This window comes from Hyalella azteca, unplaced genomic scaffold, assembly GCF_000764305.2.
Source record: "Hyalella azteca isolate HAZT.00-mixed unplaced genomic scaffold, Hazt_2.0.2 contig5528, whole genome shotgun sequence".
Taxonomy (NCBI): domain Eukaryota; kingdom Metazoa; phylum Arthropoda; class Malacostraca; order Amphipoda; family Hyalellidae; genus Hyalella; species Hyalella azteca.
In genome coordinates, this window is record NW_025935716.1 from 31,248 (window position 1) to 53,476 (window position 22,229).

A 22,229-nucleotide genomic window follows, 5' to 3' on the forward strand; every position below is an offset into this window, starting at 1 on the left:
GCGGTCAAAGGAAGGACTCGAGTCAGTGATGTCAAACGTTACAGTTTTGCGTCCCGACGACTTGGTTGATCGATCTTATTCTCTCTCGTTTGTAGTCGAGTGTGAACTCTATTGTCTTTCAGGATTTTACGGCCCAAAAATCTACTGCTGTACATGTTCTGGTCCTGCGTGCACGTGGCATGTACTGCGTGGGTGGTGAAAATGTACATGTTCAACTGAATCTTCGATTTCTTCCACTTGATTGTAAGGAAAGATTTATCTCTCGTTGGAGCGTGCTTACGTTCCTCCAGATGCTTGGATCGTTTTCTTATGAAAATCCATCAGTTGAGGCTTCGTTCGGTACATTAATCTTAGCCAATTAGCTGCGGGGCGCAGCTTTGTTGAAACATTCTGGCTGTTCGTTTCTGGAGGCGGGAAATACTTTTCAGAAGATCTCCGCGATCTGTGGGAACTAAAATCCGTTTAGACTTCATTTGACACAGATTTAGTCAGGTGTGTTGAAGCAACTTTTTCTATAAGTTTTTCTTAATCGCGGAGCCACTTTTCCAGAAATTTTTCTTAATCGCGGAGCTACTTCAAAAGATCTTGACTATTTGAACTTGTAATTCCCGAAAGTTGACCGTATTTACTCCCAGATTGCATTCTATGACAGTTTTCACTTCCCTTTGCCATTTTCAAAAAACTTTCAACACTATCACCTTCATCTGGCGAGGTCGAACACACACAGGCATGTTGACAGCGAGGAAGGTACGGGTGCTCGGTTCGCTGGTCGAAATTCCCTTTGCCCTCCAGACAGGTATGCTTATGATGGCGCATTGTCGATGTAACTTCAATCTGCAATGATGGCGCATTGCAGATTGAAGTTACATCAAAAAGCTGTTCGATGGATGAGATACATGAGGGCGAAAAGCGTAACGTGGATACGGTTCTTCAGATCACAGATGTGCAAGCAATTAATTTCAGAGGTAATTTTTACTGGTAATGTGACACCGAGACGGCGAAATTCAGCTCACTACAATGGTAAAAGATGAACCTTTCAATGATCGGGTCAACCCGTAAGGTAACAAAAAGTTTCGACAACCAATTCTCAGAATATGTCAATTTTTATTCCACAAATACGCCAGTTCTACTTCGTGGGCGCTCGTTATCATATTTTTGCACGACTTTTCCATTTGAAGACTTCAGAATTACTCCCACTAAATTTATTTTTAGTAATATATTTTTTAACTTTTTACCTTGAAGTTGAAAGATTCTGACACCGTTCCTCATTTGATGCATGTGATGGTGCATTGTCGAATTTGTAGATTTAAGTCGGTATGATTTTCGAATTTTTAGATTGAAGTTATCAAAAAGCCATTCGATGGATGAGATACATGAGGGCGAAAAGCGTAACGTGGATACGGTTCTTCAGATCACAGATGTGCAAGCAACTAGTGTCAGAGGTCATTTTTACTGGTAATGTGACACCGAGACGGCGGAATTCAGCTCACTGCAATGGTAAAAGATGAACCTTTCAATGATCGGGTCAACCCGTAAGGTAACAAAAAGTTTCGGCAACCAATTCTCAGAATATGTCAATTTTTATTCCACAAATACGCCAGTTCTACTTCGTGGGCGCTCGTTATCATATTTTTGCACGACTTTTCCATTTGAAGACTTCAGAATTACTCCCACTAAATTTATTTTTAGTAATATATTTTATAACTTTTTACCTTGAAGTTGAAAGATTCTGACACCGTTCCTCATTTGTTACCATTTCCACTTATTTCTTGCACGTGCATCTTGCAAGTTCAACAGAAGTTGATTTATGTTGAGAAATATATTGCTGCGTTTTCTTCTCATCTTCCACACCTTCAGTGAGTGCACCTCAAAATGATCACAGAACTAACACCAGCGGTTTCAGTATTATTCAGCATTATGTGGAAATTAAACACAAGTTTTTTTATACACAAGCCACGAGGCTTGCTTCGCAATATTCGTGCAATCAAATATTACTCTATACATATATTACAACCCCATCCTGGAAATACATGACGGTTCCATTATATTGGCAAACTGTGTTAATTGGAAAAATGCGAATATACGAAAAAGAACGTGGAAGGAATGTATTAAGGAAGGAATATCGCAACAAATTACCTCGGAAAAAAATATCGCAACCAGTTCCCTCGGAAAGAATAACAAAACGTTGTCATAGGGGAAGAGAACAGTTCTAATCATGCAACTTCGGTGCACGATTTCGTTTTTACCTGGCAGCACTGAAACATACATACCGTCACGATAATAAGATAACGTAAACGCTATAAAAATGACTTCTTACAAACTGACTTGCTATGTACCGTAGAAACGTGACGTTATGTACTGTAGCAATAAAGAAAAGGCTCTGCTTCTTCTAGGCAATGACAAGTTTGTGGCTGTTTCTTTGACATTTTTTTCCAATTTCGGACGGTTGCTATGAACATACATCAGTTCAATATGTTCAAACCGACCGTCATAGGAATAAACTTTGAATTTCAGAGAATCCTTGGCACTCGTGGTGAACAAAAACTAATATTCGTTAAATCCTGATTAAGAATAGCTCGTTGTTGATATAGCCAGCAGAGTGGTACAGCCCCACAAAACAAATTAACCGTCCGCTCCTAGTCAAGAAAATCGACCAAAAAATCATTAGTTCCGTCTACCCGCTAAGATGCTAGCAAATTGCTTTATCTAACGATAACTGTGAATATATTTTCCAAGAACGACTCGACAAAACCTTTCGAGGAGCTCGAAAAAGCCTCTCAAAACATTGAACTTGAAATAAGTCAACCGACCAACGATCATTTTCAAATCAATGTCACATTCAAAAATGGTTTGACGAACTCGACAATTTAAATCTGCCTGTCAAGCACAGACGCATGAAAAAAATCTAAATAAGCAGCAGAGCGCCTGAGCATCAGTTAACTCAGATTTAAACTCATGAAAGTGACAGAGCTAAGAGATAACAAGCCATAAGCGGAATTATATACATAATCATAAAGAATTATAATTATAGGAATTATATAATCATACATAAATTATATACATAATCAAAATAAAGAAGCTTCATCGGTACAACAATTAACATCTGTAGTACAGGTACAAGTAACCAACGTTTCTCAATTCAACAATTTAAAACCTTGGATGATTTTCTAAGTAAATGATTTCATCAATTATTATACCTACAACAATTAAGCCAATAGCTACAAAATTCCAAACACGCTTCAAGGAAAATAAAATGTTCGTAAGTGGACAGGTGATTTGCTCAATAATTGAATTTAGGACAAAATGCGATATTAATCAGTAAAATTACAATAATTGCAGAACAACGAATATTCTTGAATGTAATCAAAGCAATCCTGAGCCACGCTCAGAATGGCGAGATAGTTGGATTTTTTCTCCCGAGAAATAGGCAATTGAACATTGTATTAAAACCAATTAACTGCCAAGAAGAATAATTTCGTCCTAAAAATGGAAACCGGATTCATGAGACAACAATATCTCAGTAGAGAGAATTTACTACTGACTTGAAATAAATACAATTTTAGAGCACAATCATGTTTTACGTGCATTCCAACTTAAATTACTTATAGGTATATATTTGTAAGGATATATAGGTCCTCAGAAGCGTTCTTAAACATACGTTAAATCTACGGACACATTAAATACTTCTACCAGTCAGAAAATTTTGACGCAAATTTGTTGCCGTCAAAATATGGCAACTCGTGGTGACAAACGAGATTTCCAGAAGAGACTTTTACTGCTGGAGTGGCTCTAGAATTCCTTAAAAAAAATCAAAAGTAAATGTAATGAATTAAGTCTACGAATTTCATCCTACAAACGCAAATAGTTTCAAATAAAACAAATTCATTTTAAGAAGGAATGCAATTCCCTGTATTAAAAATTAAATTAAATCACAATATAATTTGCTTTATTTTGCTGCATGACGCCGCAGTAGCGCAACTCAAGTGCCTGAATTAGCAACTGTGTTAACAATGAGCTGAAGAATAAATATGAAATTCATTACTTGATTGTGAAGTACCATAAACGAACCCATCAAAATATAATAAAATAATTGAGTTAGCTATATGTACAAAAAAAATTTCAGCAACTTGAGCTGCTAATGGTGGAGGCAAGTAAAAAAACTATAAATCTGATAAAACACATTCAGAAGTTGTAACATTTACCAAATTTTTCAGTAAGAAACCGATCAATCAAGAACCACGTTACATTTTAGTCACTCAGCTACTACGAAATGACAACAAATCAGACGCACGTATGCTTTTAAAATAAACGGAGAATTGAATACTTCAAATTGACAACAAACACTTGGGAAGAATAATTCTAAATAAAGAATTAGCTGTTTTGCTTCCATTTTCAGCAAATTGATCAAAGACACGTGAGAAATAGAGTTAGAATGTCGCTAGGAAAACGCTAAGACAAAAGTCCAGAGTGAGATAATAGAAGCATCCAATAACCAAAGCTGGTAGAATACAAGTCACTGCGAGAATTTCTCCTTTTTTAATGACAAGAACTGACAAGAACTTGCAAAAAGAACTGATTTTAAAATTATTCACCAGCAATACATGAAGATTTACATTTGGGAGGTATTTAGAGAACAAACCTTTCAACTCTTTAGCCATAGACTCAGAAGCGGGGCCAAAGTAAGGAAATGACCAATAAACAGCATTCCTATGGTCACGTTCTGAAACAACCTCATAATATTGCTTAGACAAAAATTTCTTAATTTGAGTATATACGAATTGCGACGGAAACCCATTAAGTGAAAACGTACTGCGTAAAAATTAAAATTCAGAGTGCATAGTATGGAAAGTTGAGCAGATACGAAAGCCTCGGTTTATTAACGTTCGAATACCATTTAATTTGAAACGAAATGAACAAAAGCAGAAGAAGCTGGTGCATAAACCGATAAACGTTGATTTTCGGTAAACAGAGGTCTGAAAACGTCCATTTGATTTTGTGACATTGCAATCAAGAAAAGATAGACTATTGTTAGATTCTAGCTCCATGGTAAACTTGATGGACTTGTGCTGGAGATTAAGATAATCAAAAAAGAGGCCTACATGTGAGGGATGCTTGAAAATCAAAAAAGTGCCATCGACATACCGGTTATATAATAGAGGCTTAAAATCAAGAGGACAATTAGCCAGCCATGTAGCCTCGTGACAACACATAAAAATGTTTGCAAAAGTAGGGCCGAGAGTAAGATCCATGCCCAAACCATCAATTTGTCTATAAAATTTGCCAGCAAATACAAAAACTGAGTTTAAAACAGATAATTCAAGAAGAGATTTAAAACAGTTGCGGTTCAAACCCATGACACAGTCATTGACACTTTTAAACAAAGAACTTATATCGATAGTTTCATGGAGGGGTATATTGGTAAACAAATTTTCTACATCAAAAGAAGCCATAGTCAAGTCCTGAACATTAGAGAATTATTTTTTCAAGCGATCCACGAACATGCAAGTGTTGTCTACCGTATACTGATTGGTGGTGAGACAGTTCAAAACGGGAACTAAAAATTTAGCAAGTTTGAAGCTCGGAGTATTGTAACAGCAAAGATTGGGCGGAATTGAAATTTCAATGCGAAATCTGGTTTATGAATTTTGGGTAAGCCATACAAAATACCAGGGGAAGAGCCAGATGCATAAAGTTTGAAGTAATTTTCAGATGAAAGTGCAGCAGAATCTTTAAGTTTTCTTAGGAAATTATTAATTTTGTCCTCAATCTTCAGGACTGTTTTAGCAATTGGATCCGTAATTTCGATATATTTAGAAGGGTCTGTAATGAGAGTAGAAAGGCTACTGTGGTAACGATTACGGTCAACTAATACAACGCCCTTGCCCTTATCTGGCTTACAAATGATTAGGTCCTTATTTTTGGCCAAGTCCTTCAACAGAAGGGTGTCACGGGGTTGGAAAACTGATGAGAAAATTTTATAAGATTTAAAGCCGTAAAATGACGGTAAGCTAGGCTTTGCAAGTTGCCCAGAAATTCAGGACGATTGGCAATAGAAACATTTCTTATGCTAAGAGCAAGTCTTTCAAAGGCTAAAAAGTATTTATAGAAGTCTAATTTAAAAACAGGCAGACAAAAATCAAGCCCGAAAGCCAGCAAGAATTTGGTTCGAGGTTCCAAGTTGTATGAACTAAAATTGAAAACTACTTTATCAGGGTTACAAGGATGGATTTCATTATGGATCCCGAGGTTGCTAAGTTTCTTATGATGGGTCTGACTAGTAGTATTCTTGAATGCTTCGGTTAGACGTCTGACATGCTGACGGATTGCGTAGGCATCAAGGATGGAAAATAAATTCCCAACCCGAGCTTCACTGTCAGTGATCAAAACGGTTAAAATTTTCAAGGTTTTCTTCTTGGACGATAGTTCCTTGCAAAGGAGCTTGTTCTGCCATGACTTGTAAAATGACGAGGTATGCAAACAACGTTTGTAAAGTCTGAACCTTAAAAACTTAGGGAAAACACCGTAAACTTTGCACTTAACCAAAAAGTTTATGTCTAAAGAAGTCTTGGCCGACTTTCGGTGAAGATCACAGTACTTTCTAAAACACTGGCATCCATCTTCACCGTATTTTGATCGCATCTGCGTATGTCGGTATGACATCTCGCAACTTTTATACTAGGCTGGCGGAGCATAAAGGAAGGAGTTTTAGAACAGGAAACCTGCTTGCGCATCCCCCACATTCAGCAGTACGCGTCCATGCCGAGCAGTGCAACGTCCCAGTGTCCGATAGTATTTTCGAATTTTAGCCTCCACGACCGGTGTTTCCGACTTGCGAATTCTAGAGTCCCTTTATATTTTTAAACAAAAGCCTATTTTAAATGCCGCTAATAGTTCATATCCCCCTCGAAATTGTAAATAGATAGATTTGTGCCCGTGTTTGCTTCATTCTTGTTTGTTTCTCATTTGACGATTTATGCATCAATGTGAATTTATTGCTAATTGTTTGTACCTGTGTTTTAGGTTTTGAACTGATGATGGAGCTGGTCTCCGAAACGTTTTCCTTTTTAAGAAATGGTGAATTTTCTGGCTATTTTCTTTGCTTTTAAATTTTTGATAGACTTGCGATTTAAGCTGTCAAGTGATTTTAAGAAGAAATGTAAGAAGTCCTGTGACATTTACATTTATAACAAACAATTATGCAAACTAAAAATGAAAATACGAATATGCTGAAACTATATAAATATCTTCCAATCACACATAAAGTGTTTTTAATACTGAATCGAGATAACACTACTGAAATAGGATAACCGATTCGTTGAGGGTGATAAGAAAAGAGTGATGAAAAGTCAACGACTATCAATCCATACCGTGGGTAAAATTTTTCATAAATACATAAAGTGATTAAAAAAATACGGCTTATGCCATCTTTTTAAACTACACATGAACAAATTCAAGCTATAACAGCTGTGGATATGTTCCCAGTGCCATATAAGGTAGCATCAGAAAAATAACGAGGCAACATTTTCGTCATCAGCCCTCTGTGTTGAAATAATTTCAGAATAATACAAGGCTACTATGAGAACCATCTGAGAAATACCATTATGTTAACAATTTCAACACGCCTCCTTACGAACTTTATCAGAAATTAATTAATTCATGTCAATCTTTATTAACTCAACAATACACTTCCTCTTGAACCACGGTTTCGTTTAATTAGTAATTTAATTTGTAGTTTATCTTGAATTATCTAATATTTGAACGTACTTCTCGACGTTTAATAACTAATTAAACGAAATGAATTTCATTTAATTAGTAATATAATTTGTAGTTTATCTTGAATTATCTAATATTTGAACGTACTTCTCGACGTTTAATAACTAATTAAACGAAATGAATTTCATTTAATTAGTAATTTAATTTGTAGTTTAACTTGGATTAATCTAATATTTGAACGTACTTCTCGACGAGCGACGTCCACAGCACCTGTCCGACCTTCCTGGTCTGGACCGTGTAGCCCGTGACGACTGACCCCCCGTCGTAGGCAGGGCCGTACCAGGACAGCGTCACGCAGCCCGCGCCCACCTCGCTCAGGTTAGGCTGTGCCGCGGGCGCTTGCGGCACGTCTGATGAGACAATACATGCGTTATAATGCATGGCAAACATGACAATACATGCGTTATAATGCATGGCAAACATGACAATACATGCGTTATAATGTATGATGGCAAACATGACAATACATGCGTTATACTGCACGTCAAACATGACAATACACGCGTTATAATGCATGGCAAACACGACAATACATGCGTTTTAATGCATGACAAACACGATAAAAAGTGACAATATAGTCACAAGTGGTATTCGACAAGTCGGAAGTGGTACTCGACAAGTCACAGGTGGACAAGTGGAACTACAAGACAGAGAAGATACTACAAGGCACATGTGGTACTACATGCATAGCACAGGTCTTACTAAAAGGAACTTTACACAGACGACACAAATAATATCTCTGTCCACTGGCTGTAATCCCCGCAGCCAAGCCTTTAGATACGAGTAGATTCTTCATCTACTAACCCTAGCAACCATTACCTTAACTTCAGACAGAAAAAGCAGAGCAAACGGTTTATTATATCCGTATAAGCAGGCTTTATATGATGAAATTATCTACAGAATTTTCCCGTATCCCATAACATTCATCTACCTTCTACGGAGAGCGAGGCAAAGCCGGCGTGCGCGCTGATGCAGTTGCGGACGACGACCGTGTACTTTGCGCTGTCGTCGGCCGTTACATTGTGGATGGACAGAGACGAGCGTCCGTTGCTTGTATCGACCGTGTACCGACCGTCGTCTTTCAGAATCTGGTCCTGAGTTTAAAAGCTTTTTGTTATTACATCATGTGAGAATATTGCGTCGTCTGTTATATCGTTAAATGCATCTCTATGTCTGTTAAATTACAGATTCCACATACAAACCAACATTGCCGCGGTCTTTAACGTTTCAAGTTAATTATAACATTTTCGATCCGAAAGATAATTTATATCCAACACTGAATTGTAATGCAAATAAACATTAATTATGAAAAATTGAGACAAGGAAAGAAGCGATACTATGAGGAATGAATTCTCTTAGGGGTCAAAGTTATACCTTTTTCAGCCAAGTGACCTCGGGCTCCGGGTTGCCGCAGTAGCGGATTGCGAGGGTGGCAGACTGGCCTTTGATGACGATCACATCGTCTGGGCCCGAAGTGATCTGGGCTCCTTCTTCGTCATCTTCGTCTTTTACCTGAGAATGTCCATCAAGAGGTAGTCTCTCACCCTCAGTAGTAGCGGAAATGTGTCTTTCCAATATTTTCAATACTGTCTCTGTATCATTTTCCCCGTCACTGTCGTCACACTCTAATTTCAAATGAGATGAAACGGTTGAACGAACAGAACTGATACTTGACAATCGTAAAACCACATTTTCCCTTCTAGCTGAAGGTTGAGGTGAAGGAGGCAAGGCTTTAGTAGGGGAGCACTCCACGCTTGCTTCGTCAGCTTTACACTCTCGAGGTTTGATCTCAAATTGTTTAGTATGCGATGAAAGAGTGGGCTTGGGTGGAGTGGTCAAGGATGATTTTCGCGATTGAGATGCAGGATCAGTGCTTGTGTTTAAAGGCATGGAATCATCTTTAGTCATGGTAGTTTGCTGTACTTCAATATCTCCACTGCTAGCTCGCATAGATGAGCTTTTAGGCCGTGAATGGGATATCAAAATTAAAGAAGAAGGCCTAGGTTTCGTCGGTAAACCTTTGGTGGTAGAGGTTTCTTCTTGTTCAGTAGAAGTGGCGATTGAAGAGGGCGTTGAATCAATGATGGTTTTTGGTTTAATAAGCTCTAATTCAGTACTAGAAACACGATTAGTAAACGAAGGACCAAGTTTACTTAATTTAGTTTTACGCGTTGATAGAAGTGGCTCATAGGTAACTTCATCAACGATTTGACTATCATTCTGATGGTCAATAGAACCTGATACACGTCTCGTGACAATCCCCTCTGAATTTTCCGGTGAATGGGAAATAATTTTGTCGTTGTTGGTAGAATTTTGATGAGTGGTCGATTCAATTTTGTTGACACGAAATTTAGAGGAAATGTCGGCGACCCGAGTGCCACCTTTAGTTGAGTTCCTTGGCGAGTTTATGCATTTATTGTACGAATTACTTTTGGAATATTTAGGTGAACTAGATCTAGCTAACTGCAATTTAGTTTCAATTTCAGGTGCGCTTATATTTCTAGATATCGAGAGAGGAGTGGAAATCGGTTTATCTTCTGCACTATGTGAAGCAGAGAATGTTCCCTGCGAGTTCTCTATCTTAACCTTTCTTAAAAATGTTCGAGGTACGGCAGGGGAATTGGCTGATACTTTCTTTGTTGAATTACTTGAGTTTTCGTTAAATTTATCTCTGAGAGCACTAACTCTAGAATTATTTTTTGAATTAGGCGTGGCATCGCGGCTAGCTGCCCCAGTAATATTTTTATGAGAGGTAGTCACGGTAAGTTTATTTGCGGTTTTGGATTCAGGAACCAAATTTGGGGACGGAGGACGCTGAAAAAGAAAAAAAAAATTAAAAATGAGGTACGAGAAAAAAATCCAATGCGATAGTAATTCGGTTAAAAACACACTCATTACAGGTTTATTTATTTAAGAAGACAAACCAACACTCATTTTAATAAAATAGGTATTGAGTATGATTAGCTAGTAATGAGTAATTACAATGCAAAAAAATACGAGAACATTCCTTACCTTCGATTTTGCATCTACAGATGTGAGATTATTTGGGGGGAGAGCGGTAGCCATTCTTTCGGCTCCACGACTAGGCGACGATTTACTGCGAGTTTCAGCTTTTGTTGTGTTGAAAGAGCCGCATCCAAGTTTTATGGTTTCTTTTGGAGACGCGGAAGAAGCAGCTATTCCATTTAACGGAGATTTCGGCTTAGCTTTAAGAACAGTTTTCTTTGGACAAGAGTCATTGCAATTTAATTTTAAGGGTTCACCAGTTGTCGATATACGTGTTGTAGTTTCTTGTTTTTCTCCAGTAACAATCTCGGTAGATTTCTTCGTCTCTACACTCTTCTTTTGAAGAGGCTGGATAATTCGTTCTGGTCGTGATTCGAGAGAAGCGGCTCGGAACGAGTATTTTGCAGCCAGTTTCCGCTGCTCAGGATTGGTTGAACTCCTTAGGGGGGTTTTGAGAGATTGAGATCTCTGAACCACCGACTTTGCTAGAAGGACTTTTGAGGCGTTGACACGAGGAGAAATGGCGTGTGTGGGTGAGGGGGACGAGGACGGCCGAGAGAGCGGAGATGTCGTCGAAGGTCCAGAAGAAGATTTTGCTGCCGACGTGTTACCCTGAGACGGCTTTTTGGTAGACGCTGACGACTTTGATGCACCCAAATCTAACCCTGCACCCAACTTCAACCCTCTAAGTTCAGAAGAGGTTGTAGAAGGTGAGATTGATTTGATTGATGAAGGAGAAACTGACCGAGATAAGTGATTAGATTGAGTGCGAGACACCACGGTAGATTTGCTGTAAGATTTAGCGATGGGTGGGCGTCCTCTTAAATTCGCTGCACCGTTGTCGATATCCGTAGGAGACTGGCAACCAGATTTGATTTTAGAAGATTCCTGTGATCCATTCGCACTCAATGCCTCAATTTCTTGACTAAACCGTCGTACCGTAGATTTGAACCTAAGGTCGTCATTATAATCAAAATTATAGTCGTTCTTCAACGATTCAAGACGACAGAGTCGAGTCGTTATGCAAACCGGTGATGTTGATCGCGATTTTATTGAACTTCTAGATGTGGAGGCTGACAATGACTTAAATTGGTACGTTAGATGAGGTGATGGAGTGCGCGTTATACTGGCTCGAGGTGACGGAGACTGCGGACTAGACTGCTCAGTAGATGAATGACTTGCACTCTTCTGAGAAGATGATTCCTTATTGGTTGTAACGGAAACCAAGCGATTATTTTCGTTTAGTTTGGAGGCGGTAGGCTTAGATTTAATGCTTAGGGTCTTTTGCTTAATAGGAGACCGAGACTTCCTTGCGTCTGTAGGGTTGGCGGTCCTGAGAACATTTCGACTTTGGCTCGACGGAGGCTCAGTTTTTTCGGCCAAAGATCGGCTGGCGTTCGATGTTCGCGGCCTCTCGGCGTCGGTTTCAGGAATCACCTGCATGGCAAAATGTTTACAGTGTTATTACTTTACAAAAATAATTATACAGCATATAAAATAATTTATTACCTGGTATTACAAGAAATTAGACTCTCCTCACTATGAGGCTAGTGAGGAGGGTACCTGCGACGTTGGTACTCACTATGAGGCTAGTGAGGAGGGTACCTGCGACGTTGGTACTCACTATGAGGCTAGTGAGGAGGGTACCTGCGACGTTGGTACTCACTATGAGGCTAGTGAGGAGAGTTTGTGTGCCGGCAACGTTGGTTGCTGTGAGGCTGATGGTGCCGCTGTCACCAACACCAGCGCTCGGGAAGCTCAAGTAAACCACTAAGCCTTCTTCGGACTCGTGACATGTGATCTGGTGCCAGCAGGGCAGAATATAGTCATCAATCATTCATATAACTGTAAGTAACTTAGGAAAATTATAGCTTATTCAGCTATTTAGATGTTCTCGTCAATACTGAAGTTCTTTCACAAATGAAGTGCCACAAAAGTCTCTTAATTAGTTTTTAAACAAAAAGCTCAATCAAGAGTTTATTGAATCCTTATTTTATAAATCATAGGAGCAAGCACAACGTTGATCGATTTCGAAAAAGATTTTATTCAGCCTCACGATCCAAATTGATGTTATTGTTCGTATTTTTCCCTTTTATTAATGTTAGAAGGACTTTTTCGCTATTTTGTTCTACAAAGAAACCAAGTTCAATCGCTATAAAATTTTAATTTCATGTTAGGTTCCTTTAAATGTTCCTTTAAATGCTTCCGCTATACCTGGACAGACTTGGAGGACACGATGGGCTGTCCATCAAGCTGCCATGTGATGGCTGGCCGCGGGTGGCCAGTAACGATGGCCCTAAATCTTGCCCTCGCGCGCTCCCTCACTGTCAGGGGGGTGAATGCCCCGATGATCGTGGGGGGGCAGGGGGCACACTCCTGAGGGTCTGTGGTAACAAGCGCGAATATAAATTCGAGTTATCTTTTATTATTTACATTTGTTAGAAAAAAGTATTCGAATTAAGATCGTGATCATAAAGCTTCCTCACAAACGGAATGATTCTGGGAATTTTTCGTAATGTTCTCTATTCTCTCTGTCTCTAAACGAACCGAAATTCGGTATTAACCTTTAAATAATAAAAAAATTTGCAAACAAACGCGAGGGCTGAGCCCTAAAAAGAAAGAGGCCTGCTACATGGCGCTGAAAACAGAACTAGCGGGGATACAAACATATGTAGTAGCGGACGCCAAACATACAAATGTGTTGTAGCGGACGACAAACATACAAATGTGTTGTAGCGGACGCCAAACATCCAAATGTGTTGTAGCGCACGTCAAACAAACATCTTGTAGCACGCGTCTATCAACTGTAAACATTTCTGTACTCGATCCTACCAGCCGTCTCACACGCGGTGCTTTCAAACGCTACAAAACAAAATTCTTGCCACTATTCCTACCGGAATAACGAAAATAGTATTAACGATCGAGAATACATTGTAATGTTCATCAATATCTGGGTCATGCGAAAAAATTATCATTATTATTATTAAAAAAGGGCCTTATCTAACAATATACGAGGTGGTGGCTGGGCAAGTAATGCGAGAAGGAGGCATATGATCTAGGATATGCATAAAGTTACAAGCTAAAAAAAAAATAAGATCAAGACCTGTTTCCCTAGACTTGATAGGTAAATACCACAGCCAAGTATTCAAGTAATAATTTAGTGGTAGTCACTATTTAGCGGTAATTGTTCATTATTAATAGTAATACTATTTAATTTGTGGTAATAGTAGTAGGAGAGCATAGAATATAGGACTAGTGACCACAATAGACAATTAATAGTATAGAAGCATAACGTAGTATATATAGGAATGGATATCACCATAATAAATTACGAGTAGAGTATAATCATAATACAGGAATATAAATGGAGATTACATAACTATCAGGATCGTGTTTGAAGTTGCTAATATCATTTTATGCTCCATAGAACTCAACCTATTTTGCCGAATGGCATGGATTTTTACACGTGAGATCAAAGTATTTAATAATAGAATTGAAGGAAATTATATCTGAACTAATGTTAACATCTGATCTCTGTTGTGAACAAGTGCAGTTGTCTGTAAGCATTGAATTAATATATGCGGGATTAAATCACATCTCTATTTAATGACTAGGCTATAGTAGCAATGTAACTGACTGCAAAATATTTAACTGCAAAATATTTAACTGCAAAATATTCTAGTAACTGACGAGGTAAAGGAAACTTATAATTGATATAATCTAGTGTCGGAAAATTGAAATGTATATCGTTTCTCGGCTTCGCGCAAACACGGAACAGCGAACGATTGAACAAATTTGCAAATTTCGGTCTTGGGTAAACTTTGAAGCAAAATTACGTTTTTCTCCAAATTTCATTGGATTAATTCTCGGTAATGGATGAGTAATGCCTGCTCATTTTGCTTAAATCACGACATGTGTTCGAGAATTGTTGCACATCGTCTTTACTAAACGTCGCTATTTTCCGAATAAAGATCAATAAAAGAGTTTGAAGAAGTATTCGGAAATGAGCGTTCCCAGCAGCGTAATGATGAGTAAAAAGAGAAGTAATTACGATTAGCAAAGTGGACATCATATGAAATGCAAACAAATAATTTCTAATTAACTTAAAAAAATTTTTCACACGTGCCATAAAGTTTGTTTATAAAAGAAGTCAACAAATAATTCGTATTCAATATACAATTATTCAGTACAATTCAAAGCAGGTTAGCTTGATAATTCTTGTAAATTCGAAATCGTGCCACCCAAATCCCGCCATTCACCTAATCCCTAATCCCGATAGCAATAATAAAGCTCATGCATTTAAATTCAATGAAATCCTCTTCAATCCAATTAGTTTTCACATAGAAGGTATACGACTTCCATTTTACTCAAGAATTTTTTATCAATATGAAATATGATAAAATATTTCATATTGTCAGAATTTTTCTCTAACTAGGTCAGAATATGAAAGAATTCTTCTCTTACACCAAATTAGTTATATAAAAGGATTTAGAAATAACATTTCAATTTGTGATCCAATCCTTCACTTAAATCTTTTTCTATTAGATCGTAAATGGAAACACAATTTTCCCTAATAAACTACGTCTAATTTAGAATACACAAAATTGTTTTCCCCATTTTTCTACACGAGAGTTAAATAAAAATCCTATCTTCTATGTTAAATTTTGGTATGAAAGGGTCTTTATTTAATTAGAATACATAAACTTTATAATGGGATCAGACGTAATGGGAATTCGGGATTCAGAAATTGCAGGAATTATCAAGCGCGGGCAACGCCTTGCTAACCTGCTAGTATAAGATAATGGGAAGTTCTCTATGATATTTTAGTGAATGCTCTTTAAATTTACTAAGAGATTGAAGTTGATCGTTTACTCTCGATGAGTATTGATGAATGATTATGAATTATTAATATCGCCGGAGACAAACCTCGGCACAATAGTGATGAATAATCAAGTTTTAATTAGATACATTTTTTATTACAAATTTCTATTAACTATAATTCATAAATACTGATACTTACGCGATTCGATTGGATGAGAAATAACTTAATTGTTCTGGCGAATTATTGGAAAACTTTTTGACATTCGTAAAAAAAATTAGTTGTGACTGTGAAAAAAAGAATAATCACTAGCATAAGTTCTCCCCTGTAATCAAAAGCGTGTTTCAAATATTCTAATGCCAACTAACGAACACTGTATTAATTGAAATTATAATTATTATACGTAGCACTGTTAATTAAGCACAGATGATATGATGATGTTAGAACGATGCAAGAAGGACGAGATAAAAGAAGCAACTTTAGCTTCGAAGTGGTATGAACTGATGACATTTTTATGAAATTAATTTAAAATATTAAAATAATAACAATTTTAGAAACTGATTTCAGAGCACGTATGCGCATACATATTAACGAGGCGCTATTAGTTCTGCTTTTGTTATTATCTTTTGTCCTGATATCATCCCCATCAGAGGACGCACAAAATATCCTTGAAATATCCACTGTTTATTCGGGTAAGTCAACGAAATATACGAGATATACAAGCGAGGAATGGTCGTTATACAACTAAAAAGTGGACTTGCACATCGAATGTCCAATATTTTTTCAGTGGGCTTGCACATCGAATGTCCAACATTTTTCAGTGGGCTTGTACATCGAATGTACAAAATATGGAAGTAGACTTGCACATCAAATGTTCCAATATTAGAAAATAGAGTTGCACATCGAATGTCCAATTTCTTTAAGTGGACTTGCGCGTCGAATTCAAATATCTTTAAATGGACTTGCACATCGAGTGTCTAGTTTCTTTGAGGGTACTTGCACAATTAACGAATGTTCAATATCTGGAAATGGACTCGTCCGCTAAATGTACGACAGCCGGAAATTGGCAGCACTGGAAATAAAGTGATGGCTTTATAAATTATATGCACAGAGCGATGTATCGGCTCGACCATTGGCCAAACACGGGTAAGTGGATGACGATAAATGGAGGCACGGATAATTGGTCTGATCAATCTCTTGCAGCACTAGAGTGTATAATATTCACTGCATCACTAATCGAGTGGTCACATTGAGCCATCACACCTCAGGGCCATCACACCCCACATGAGTCAACATTTCCTGTCCATCACACCCCACATGATTCAACATCTCCGGGTTACCATACCCTACATGTATCCACATCCACATCCCCATCCACACACCCCACATCACCATACCCCACATGAGTCAACAATTCCTAACCATCACACCCCACATGAGTAACACCTCAGGGCCATCACACCCCACATGAGTCAACATTTCCTGACCATCACATCCCACATGAGTCAACATTTCCTGACCATCACACCCCACATGAGTCAATCCCTAGAGGCGAGTCAGTCCCACAGTCAAGTCAGCACGAATGTCCCTAACTACAGCACCGTCCATGCCAGCAGCACGGCGACCACCTCAGCACTGCGCCGTGCTTCACAACAGAGGCGTTCTGTGCCGCGGCCGCTGCCCCGCACACCAACAATGTGGCGCGCGTCTCAAGCACCACAAGATTAATTGACACCCAATACACCTCGCCGTCCTTCTCGCACTGCCCTCCACTTCACTGGCATTCCTTTCCTGCACTTATTTCTTCGTTTATATAACTGATCTTTGTTACTCTTTTCATCCTAGTTCCACATTTTATCAGTCAGCTCTCTTTTAATTTTTTTCGGGACAAATCTTTCATTTCTCTTTCCAAATTCCCGATAAAAGTTTGCTCGACCATCCTATTACATGTCGTCTCATAGGATCTGATAGGATCTCATAAGTAAAACGAATAGTCCTAATAATGATTGATAATTTACTTTAAATCTTAACAGTAGTGGCACCCAACGAAGTCCTGCAACGGACCGTGTGATCGATATATGTTTTGTCATGCCATCTAGTGTGCTGTGTATGATATATACGCAATATACATTATCTGGCTTCCGATTGGCCGATTACAACTCAAGATATTAAACTTCGATCAGCTGAAAACTTTTGGTTATCAACAATCAACTGGAACTAAGATATCCTCACGATTTCTTAATAGAGAAGCAAGAAGGCGATGTAAATGCCGACTGTGATGGTATCTAATCAGGGCTTATCGATGTCCAACGTAGAACGCAATTCTAGTGAAAACAATTTCAGAGGAGTCATAGGGCTTGCTCCTTATCTTACGGCGACTTATCTTATAGCGACTTATCGCAAGGTGACCTGTCAGATAGGGTCACTTATCGTAGGGTGACTTGTCATAGGAGGATTTGCCATATTGGTTGACTAGTCACAAGGCTACTTGTCCTGGTGACTGTAATAGTGTTACTTGTCAAAGGAAGACTAGTCATAGATCGAAATTGCCACGGGGCGAATTTTCCTACAGTGAAAAACGTATGAATGATATTTGTAGTAACATCACTAGTTGAAATTGTGCAACGACTTGAAATTTTTCCAAACGTCTGACCGGCATCCGGCGCCGGAGTGTTGAGTGCACTCAGAGCACGCACGGCACGCACGATGCATCAACGTCTCATCCATCCACTACTGTCATCCATAAGGCGGCAGAAAAGGAGAGCTACATTAGCTACATAAGCTGGGATCGCTCGCATATCCTATGATAAATTACACGCGAATTAAAGACAGCCATCCATGGGTTGCGGAATGACTCCGAAACATTCAAGTTTAAATGATCACTCATGGTTCAAACTAAAGCACCAGAGTCTGAAATTTTTGAGGTCATGGACCAATAGTTAAAATATTAAGCATTTTACTTTTTAGGTTTACGATCGTAGTTGTTCAAGTCCGATCTTGAAAAAAAATTTGCAACAATGACTTAAAAACAGCACTTGTTTGAACAATAAAAAGAACAAATAGATGGCAAGGGAAAGAAGGGGGCAGTCGGAGGTCGGCAGAACAATGGGCCGAGAAGCGCCCTTGTGTGAGAGCCTCAAACTCGTCACGCACGAACCCCGGGCTGTGGTTGGCATTAATGAGCCACTGTGGCATGTCCCACTGTGGCATGTCCCACATGCTGTGGCGTAATCCCTCATTAGCAAGACATTAATGAACAGCCAAGGTACGAGTGATAATATAAGGCACGATTGATCAACCAAGGCATCATCGAGGAGCAATCAAGATTGATAATAATAATAATGATAAATTTTACTCAGTAAAACTTACATGGCCATCAAGATAGTTATTACAATATACAGTTTTTATCAGTTAGTTATTTCCTAATGAAGAGCATTATTGCCTATGATTGCGTGGTAAATTCACACATTAGCAGTCACACGCCGAGGTAAATAATCAAACGCGTTCTATGTTGACGCTTATCAGCATCCGGAGCACAGGTCGCAGCTCGAAGATGAATGATGCTAGCGATTTTGGTGAATGATAAATGTGAATGTAATAAATGGTACCAGTGAATATGCAGTGAATGATACCAGTGAATATGTGGTGAGTGATACTAGTGAAAATATGGTGAATCTAACCAGTGGATGTGGTGATTGATACCAGTGAATATGCGGTTATTGATGCCAGTGAATATGTGGTGAATGATATCACTGAATATGTGGTGAATTATACCAGTAAATATGTGGTGAATGATACCAGGGGATGTGGTGATATATACAAGTGAATCTAATGAACTGAATGACTTCAATGAATGTAGGGACACCATGCAGTGAAAGATGAACGACGTCAATGAATAATGAATAACTAAACAAAAAAATCAGAGTGAGCTCAAGAATCTTCGTTAGCATTCAGTCGACGACAACTCAACAAAAAAAAAAATAAATAAAAGCTCACTCACCCAAGACCTTGAGCCTGCAGAAGGAGTAGGCTTCTCCGTGTTGGTTGGACGCCTCGCAGAGGTAGAGGCCAGAGTCGTCAGGGATAACTTGGTCAAAGGCAAGCCAGTGATGGCTGTCAGTGATGGGGGAGGCTGGGGAGGCTTTCGTGGAGGACGGGGAAGACTTTGAGTTGGAGGAAAAGGTGGGGGAAGAAGTGGGGTATGAGGTGCAGCAATTTGCAGGGGAGCTCTGGATGTGAAGGCGATCTGAAGCTTCGATGATTTGGTCGTTCTTTACCCACAGAACCTTAATGGGATGACTCCCTGCATCAGCCGGGAAAAGGTTGGTGGTGAATACTTTCATGAACGAAAAATGGGGACAAGTAAGAGGGAAGTCAACAAAAACTGGGATGAATAGGAGAAGCAAATAAAGATTAGGACCACCGAGGCAAGATTAAACAATGATTGTACAAAATATTATTGCTGAAACGATATCCGTGTAATAAAGACTGAGTTAAAACTGGATAGTCGGATGGGTTGTGAGATAAAAGGCAACACAAAAGAGTTTACCAAGAAGGGTGTGGTAGACAGATACAAAAGTACAGGGTGGACGACTGGAAGAGGTTGTCCGTATTGGCTGTCGGTGAAATTTCTACTCAAGGGCTGTTTAAAATTTATGCTAAATAATAAATTAATTCTAAATAAAGATGAGAGTTCAGCTTGTGCGTTCAGCGCTGGAATCTCATGTTCAGTGAATGATAATCCGTTCCAAAAGCTTTCACACACCAAGATTTTCCGTCTTCAATCAGCAGTCAATCTAAACATTAGAGAGATTCATCACATTTGTAGTAGTTAATAGTCATACTCTGATAATTTTTCAAAAATATTAAAAAAAATAAATGAACTAAGCTCTCCGTCATGACGCTTGAACTACCCTGCAAGGCTGCAACATGACCTACCCTGCAACATGACCTGCCCTACAACACGACCTACCCTGCAACATGACCTACCCTGCAACATGACCTACCCTGCAACATGACCTACCCTGCAGCATGACCTACCCTGCACCATGACCTACCCTGCAGCATGACCTACCCTGCACCATGACCTACCCTGCATCATGACCTACCCTGCAACATGACCTACCCTGCAACATTACCTACCCCGTAACATGACCTACCCTGCAACATGACCTACCCTGCAACATGACCTACCCTGCATCATGACCTACCCTGCAACATGACCTACCCTGCAATATGACCTACCCTGCAGCATGACCTACCCTGCACCATGACCTACCCTGCATCATGACCTATCCTGCAACATGACCTACCATGCAACATGACCTACCCTGCAAAGTAACCCCCAGCTTGAGGGGGTCACCGTCTAAAGCTGTGTCGTGCTGCAGGCCCTCCATGAAGAGAGGGGGCCCCGCCCCCGCGAGCCTGTGTTCCACCGTCACCTGGGGTCCAAAGCGGGGTGCAATAATCAGCTTTTTTGTAATAACACTCTTTCATACTAGATATTGATAGATATAGATATAGATATATAGATATAGAAATAGATATAGATATAGATATAGATATAGATATAGATATAGATAAAGATATAGATAGAGATATAGATATATTGATATAAATAGATATAGATAGGTTTTCAATACAGATATGGTCTATTTACTTAGCGTTCTTTTTGCTTTCAAATTCCTTGTTAACTGCGTTTTAAGCAGACTAAGGATATAAGTACTTAGATATTGCTGATCATGAACATTGGCAAATCTACTGGAGTCCAGTTGGGATGAAGGATGAAGAACAACGAAGTTATACTAGTAGTAAATAACAAAATAGTATTTATATGTTATGCAGTATCGGAAATAAAAATGTGCTATAATTTTACCGTACAATATCAAATCAACTACACAGTAGCCTTACTAACAGTACACTTGCTGAAAAATATATACGTGACAGTTTTTCTCGCCCGAGGCTGATAAAATGCAATTCTATTCTAGAAAAACAATTAACATGCAGCGTAACAGGAGCCATTCTCGCCAGAGCCTCACGTGCGCGAGGCTCTCATGATGCTTCCACTGAGAATCATTATTCAAATGGCCTCAATTTGAGCAACATAACCAAAATTGAATCTTTTGAGCAATATGAGCAATTCGAGCAAAAATTGAATCTTATGAACAATTTGAGCAACATAACCAAAATTGGATCTTACAGCCAAAATTTGATTCTGGAACCATTTAACCCATGCGCCCACGTTAACTTATACTTGTGTATCTCATTGGGAGACACCACCCACGGACAGTACCCTGCCAAGGGCACCCACCTGACAGGAGCAATGGGCGCGCCCTTTGTCGTTGATGATGACGCAGGTGTAGGTGCCGGCGTCGCTGGCCGTGGCCGCTGCGATCTCGAGCGTCGCCGAGCAGCTGGTGCGGGTCTGCTCGAAGTCCGAGCAGCTCGGCAGCAGCTCGTTATTCCTGCCACATTAATGAAAAGGAATGATGTTATTCAACTAGAATGAAAAGGTATGAAGAAATGAGTGTATTCAACTAGAATGAAAAGGTATGAAGAAATGAGTGTATTCAACTAGAATGAAAAGGAATGCTGTTATTCAACTAGAATGAAAAGGGAGGAATCATTTGGC

General features: G+C 39.1%; 1 protein-coding gene across 6 annotated transcripts in view; it reads right to left on the minus strand.

The window, feature by feature from the left end:
• Positions 1-22,229, minus strand: part of LOC108682041 — a 131,451-nt gene that overhangs the window by 12,875 nt on the left and 96,347 nt on the right. For 5 of the 6 annotated variants that reach the window (XM_047880513.1, XM_047880512.1, XM_047880514.1 and 2 more), the window contains 9 exons: positions 21,909-22,062; positions 20,928-21,039; positions 19,599-19,901; positions 12,994-13,163; positions 12,446-12,580; positions 10,786-12,216; positions 9,148-10,587; positions 8,705-8,867; positions 7,958-8,123 (listed from right to left, as the gene is read on the minus strand). In XM_047880513.1, coding sequence (XP_047736469.1) covers positions 7,958-8,123; positions 8,705-8,867; positions 9,148-10,587; positions 10,786-12,216; positions 12,446-12,580; positions 12,994-13,163; positions 19,599-19,901; positions 20,928-21,039; positions 21,909-22,062 — 4,074 coding nt within the window. The remainder of the gene's footprint in view (positions 1-7,957; positions 8,124-8,704; positions 8,868-9,147; positions 10,588-10,785; positions 12,217-12,445; positions 12,581-12,993; positions 13,164-19,598; positions 19,902-20,927; positions 21,040-21,908; positions 22,063-22,229) is intronic. The other variant, XM_047880515.1, reaches the window with a different exon arrangement.